Genomic DNA, 6160 nt, shown 5'->3' with positions numbered 1-6160 from the left:
GCAATGGCGCCTTTACGCGCGGGACCACTTCAACACTTCAGACCTGAAAACCGTTAGTCTGCACCAATTTAATCTCCGAGGACGCTGTCGCTCCCTGGAGACCCAACAAATCCTTTTGATTGGGTCAAAAGTATGAAACCGCGGCATGGAGGCTCGCAGACCGGGAGAAGGTTTCCTATATCAGCACACAATCAAACCAAGTACATTTACTTCTGAAAAACGGAGCAAAAAAGATGGAGATGAAAACAGATTTCGGCGCATTTTGTCAGAACCAAATTGGGCGAAAGGAAGGAACCGCTTTAATATACAGTAAGGTATGACATCTCTGTTTGAAATTACGCGCAATTCTGGAGCTGATTATTAAAATACTTCATGCCTGCAGGATAAAGTGTTGGTGCCAAGAAGCAGCAGTCCCGTCACTGTGTATGTGGAACTCCCCTCCATCATTGAACAAGGTTTGCAAATTTTGGTTGAACTTCCAGAACGACGTTCAAGAATGTAAGCGTAAAAAGTCTGTATTAAATGCGCTCTTGTTCTTGTGTCGCAGCTTTTTCAACCATTGCATGGGATGATGTGGAAGATTGCGCGATCAGACGAGACACAAACTCCCTCAGCTTTCAGGTGAGGGGAAAAAGTTGAAAAAATCTTATTTATTAATTTTTTTCTTTTTTCTTTTCTTTTTTTTTTTTTACATTTCTCAAATTTCTTGTTTCAATCGGACACTTTATTTATCTGCACATCTGATAGCTGATCTGCAGCTCAACATCCGTCTGTTAATGTTTGACAAGATGTGCTGGAATCTTGCTCAAGTGGTATTGTAGTTTACTCATGACACGCTGCCTACTAATTGGTCAGACCTCACAGGAGTGTTCCTTCCTTCTTTTTGGCACGGGTCACCGTGCGCTCATTACGCACAGGAGTGCTTATTGAAATGAATGCCAGGACATACTCGGTCACGGTGCCACACTGTCCTACTTGGCCCTGGTGGGACTTCCAGGTAGAATTGTTATGGTTTCTATATCGACTGACAGTGACTTTCTCACATTACCACTCTGTCTTATTCGCACGCAGGTGAATGAATCAGACGCCTGCGATCAAGACTTTGGTGATTATGCGCTGGATTATTTGGCAGGTGAGACAATCATCATGATAAAAACCGCCGTGAAGTGAAATCTTTCAGACTCATAGCTGGACTAAGATGTTGGAGTTACTGTTCTTCCTGTCAGACTCTCCTGCCATGCTGGAGAGCAGCCTGTCTCCCACTGCGCTGGTGCCTTTCCAGGGATGCGTCATACCTCCCCTCACCCCTGACAGGAGCTTCACTGCAGAGGACAAGCGTGTTAAGTCACCCACAGGACCAGACAACACACCTGCACAGGATGAGGGTCCATGGAGAAGTGTGACAGAAAGTCATGGAAGTGAACTGGAATATTCAGTTACAGTCAACAAAGAGGTATCTGTGAGATTGATTACCATAATGTAGGCTTAATTTGATGTAGACTGGGTGACAGCACATATAATAGATGTGGAATTTTTGGTTTATTCAATTTTTCCATATTACAGTACATTTTGCTGTTTAGTAGAACATTGATACATTTAGAAAAAAATCAATGCTAAGCAAACAGTCGTGATACATTTGAACTGTATTAAAATAATGTCTTTTTTATGTTATATATAAATCAGTAGTGTAGACAGTGGCAGGCAGGGTTGCACTGTTTGTGTGTTGCAGTTTACACTCCAGACTCTATAAAGAAAATTCCCAGTTTGAGTCTCAGGGAACCTGATTCTCTCTGTGTATATTGGAATTGTTTCTTGATACTCTGGTTCCCTCCTTTTTCAAACTGTTCTGACTGAAGGAATCAAAAAAAAAAGGTAGAATGTGAGATGTTGTTCTTTCTCTGTGTGCTCTGTCATCACCAAATGTCAGCAAAATGGATAGACTGATGAATTTAGTGATGAAGAAGTCTCCACCTGGAGAGCTTCACTGATCAGATTTTGCTGTTTGCTTTTTCAGCTTCACAACACTCTTCACAGAAAACAAGGAGAGATCGACTCTCTTGAGGAGAAAAACTTCCACCTCAGGCAGCTGGCCAATCGAGCAAAGCACCTGGCCTCAGTGCTTGAGGTGAGTGCACAACTGAAGATGAATACACATTTTTGAAACATGCAATCCAACAATTTTTTTTATTCTCTTATATTGACTGTAATACTTATTTCTTTGGCTGTTTTAGAAACTGATGACAGTGAGAGACTCAAATATAAGAGAAGCAGCGATGCCCTGTGGTGAGAAGCCTTCCTTGAGTCCCTGTAAGCGGCAGCGACTGGATGAGGGCTATGAAACCGAGTCCTCAGACTCCGTGGAGGATATGCTGCGAGACGTCAGCACGCGGTGTAACGCTGTCCTGCACAGCTGCTCCACCGGGGCGGGACTGCGGCGGGAATCGGACCCCATACGCATGCACGGGGCCTTCTCGGGCCTACATACGTCCGTACTGAAAGACGGCAGCGAGCCGCTTGGAGGAGCAGAGGCTGCAGAGAGGATTTCATCTTTCAGAACCTCCATCAGAGAGCACAGCACCATCAGGACTCAGGCCTTTCCTCACGGACACGCGTTCACCTCCAGGACTCAGCAGGGGGGATACCGCTTTCGCTGGGTTCCCAACCACAGCTGAGATCAGGGATTAAAGCTGGTTAAGCTGAGGCCGCCGTGGGGTTGGAGGGAATGGTACGAAGGTGACATAAGTCTGTTCAGGACGGGATGGGAGTGTGGGTGGGCACCAGCTGTTAAAGCTTAACCGATAATCTCTGCTGTTATCAGTGAATGATTACATGATGTCTTCCTCAGGTAGCTTGTAAGGAAATAATACTGCCCAAGCTGTTTACTTTGTGTTTCTGTTTACATGCCTCAGCATTGTTTATTTTAATCTGTTTTTGCCACTTAAAATAAAAATGCTTTTTCAAAGTTTTGGAAAATGTGTTTTTTCTCAAGTCTAAATTGTTGAAAATTACAAACTTGGGAGTTTTAAGGAAAGTGGTCTGAGAGTGAAATGGAAATAAACTGTCTCCAGTGTGAACTTTCCTTGTTTGAGCAGTGAAGCAGCAGTAACCCCCTGACCTGCTTTGAGAAACAGTGACTTCCTTTTCTTTTGTCCCCATCTGATTGACTGTGTGGTCTGAAAAAAGGGGGGAACTGAGTCCTGGTGCAATGCAGCCAACATCCTTGTTCATATCCTTTTTGGAAATTTAGACATTTTTCTTTTCTTGATTGCAAAACATCTGAGCCAAGAACACCATTCTCAGAGGAAGAAAGGTCACATTATTGCTGTTTAACATTCCCTAACAAATTATGAATTGAAAATTAGTGATAAAAAAGGACTAAAAGACATTGATTTAACTTTTAATGAAGCAACTTCCTGCCCTTTAGATATCTCATCTTTTATTAACCTCATGTTGAAATCTTTGGCTGCATGCTTAAGCTTCTGGATTTTGAACCATGTCAGTGCAGGATAATTGATCATAACATTCTAACATCACTGGGTGCAGCTGCTGTCCAGAACATCACTTGAGCAAAGCACAAAAGTAGTTGATGGTGAGACAGAGGCATCACATACTAAGACTGATGAAAAGTAAAATAAATGAAAAAAAAAATCCTAAAAATATAAAGAAAGTGTTCATGGAACATCTTCAGGTTGAACTTCCACTAGCATGAAGGAAATACAGCCTCATATTATTTTAATGTTCACTGACTGGTTTCCTCAACAAGTGAAGCAGGCTGTTCATTGGGATTACTTTTTTCTATGTACTTCAACTTAAAAAAAGGAAATTGAAAAAAGGAAAAAGGGGCCTAGACTTTATCACAGCTCAGCACAGAGAAAACAAAGGCATTAGTTCTTGATCTTGACCCATAAAATGCCACAACATCTTGGCAATATCCTGGCGAAGTCTTAGAAATATTTCTTGATAACTAAGATAGAAATTGTCCAACCTATATAGAGCAAAGGTTTTTTGTCTTTTTTACTGTCCTGAAACCAAGTATAAAATGTTGAATCTATCAGGATTTTCCTGTTTGAGTCCTCTGAATCCCATCATTGGAAAGACCAGGCTGGTTGGATGTTTTTGACATTATAAAGTCTTAAAACATAAACTCAAAGACGCTTTTTCCCCACGCTCTTCAAATACCACCTGTGGGATCCATCCAGCTCATCCAACTTCAGGCCTGAGGTGCCTGAGCCCATCAAAGACGAGCAAAAGCAGGATACACCCTGGATGGGTTTCCAGTCCATCACAGGAAAACAGAGAAACAGACAGGCAATCAGCCCGAAATGCATGCTTTTCAACTGCTGGAAGAATATGCTTGGAGGAGAACTTACAGGGAATTGAGACTTGGAATGGGGTTGTTCTGTGAGGATAGGTTTATATGTCAGATATAATAAAATCTATTTGGTCTTAATGTTTTATTTCTCAATTGATCGATGGATAGATGAGCAGGATTCATATACACCTGATCACTCATTGAAAGCAGCTGCCAACGTAAATCAGTCTGGACATCAAGGCTCAAGCCTCCTTGTAACTCACAAACCGCCAGTCTCTCTCTCTTTCAACCACTTTTCCAGCTCACAAATGTCAGTGGCCACAGCAGAATGAGGCGCACGGAGCCCAGCCCCGTCTGAGCTGGCTGTGACACATTTGACCGGTTAAACTACCGCCAAACTGCGGGGGACAATGCGGGAGGGGCAAAGAAAATACAGCACACAATGAGTTTCTACGGTGACCAAAGCCAAACCTGGAGGGAGGCTGGAAACGAGAGAGAGTCCCGCGGGAAACACTGTGGAGGAAGAAGGAAGGAAAAAAAAAGGGTTTATTAATTTGTGTTTATTATGAAGGGGTGCTGCTGGTGCCTGGTGGGCAGGATTACAGACGTACATGGCTCCAAATCAAGGCTGAAAAGTTATGTAAACCTTAATTAGATTAGATTATTAAACAATTAATGAAAAAAAATATTGTGCAAGATCTACACTTTTCTCCAACTGCCCATGGAGTGTTTAACATCTCACTTTGGAGCATTTTTTTTTTTATATCATTTTTATGCTGAAAGTGTTCAACCAGCAGACGAGGGGCCCGCGGCTCCCTGCTGCCCGCTGATGGAGCACCTGTCCCGCCGTGGCAGGCTCGCGCTCGGGGCGGGGGCGCATATGGAAGTGACAGGTGGCCGGAACGTGCGCCCCTCGCGCGCCGTTCGGCCCACTTTAAAGCGCCACGGCGGCGCGTCCCGCGGAAACTCCCGCAAATCCGCGAGACTGACTGTTACCTGAGGAGCAGGTAACACTGTTACCTGAGTGTGTCCACAGGCCGGGGACACACACCGCAGCTTTAATTGGATCCGTCAATTTAGCCAGGCAGGCTGTAAATTAACATCCTAAATAAAGACAAAAAAAAATAAGAAAATGCAAGTGAGCTCAACTTCTCTTAACTTTTGGCACAAACAGACATAAATTGTAATATATAATCACCACAAATTACAATTCTTATAGGAAAAAATTAAGGAGTTTATGGGGGTATTCCTGTTGGTTCGTGTTTTAATTTATCTGAGTTAAATCGTTCCAAACATCAGTTAAATTACGAGATACAACTGGAGTTGAATAAAGTAAAAATAAAATCTTAAATACATTTTGGAAAATAGCTTAACGTTGATTTTCTTAACTTGCCAAATTATAAAGAATAAAATGGGTTTGAAATATCTGGCTTTATGTGCAATTAATCTGGAATGTATCCAAGCGTTATTGTTTAATTAAATTAGAGGGAAATTTGACATTTCTGGTTTATTTTAGTACTCTTTTAACATTTCTGTGATGCATTTGATAATACTCAAAGAGATTTAAGACAGTTACATTAGTTCAAAAAGCAATTTTCACAAAATGTTCGCATTTTTCTTGCACATCCTATTTTGAAGTATATTTCCCAAGATCATATACTCATCTCTAAATTACTGAATGTATTTTTCAATAACAAACCAGAGGGTGTAAAGCTTTTGTTATCTTCTATTTGGGGGAATAATCAAAGTGTGTAAACTGTCCTAACAATGTGAATCAGTGCGTCTTTGTCCCGGTCGGATGATAACACTGCCGCCTCCGCCTTTAAAACCTTACCGCGCAGCGCCTCT

The 6160-nt window shown here is 42.2% G+C and overlaps 1 protein-coding gene across 1 annotated transcript; it reads left to right on the top strand.

Moving 5' to 3' along the window:
* The first annotated feature begins 233 nt into the window (after nt 1-233).
* On the top strand, nt 234-2672 carry mcidas (multiciliate differentiation and DNA synthesis associated cell cycle protein). Its single transcript, XM_030105734.1, has 7 exons — nt 234-314; nt 383-455; nt 548-621; nt 1072-1132; nt 1227-1453; nt 2015-2125; nt 2232-2672. The coding sequence occupies exons 1-7, from the start codon at nt 234-236 to the stop codon at nt 2670-2672; spliced, it is 1068 nt and encodes a 355-aa protein (XP_029961594.1).
* The last annotated feature ends 3488 nt before the right edge of the window (nt 2673-6160 follow it).

The sequence above is a fragment of the Salarias fasciatus genome, chromosome 12, assembly GCF_902148845.1.
Source record: "Salarias fasciatus chromosome 12, fSalaFa1.1, whole genome shotgun sequence".
NCBI lineage: Eukaryota > Metazoa > Chordata > Actinopteri > Blenniiformes > Blenniidae > Salarias > Salarias fasciatus.
The sequence above is the reverse complement of the archived record's forward strand: the minus strand, read 5'-3'. Positions and strand labels throughout refer to the sequence as shown.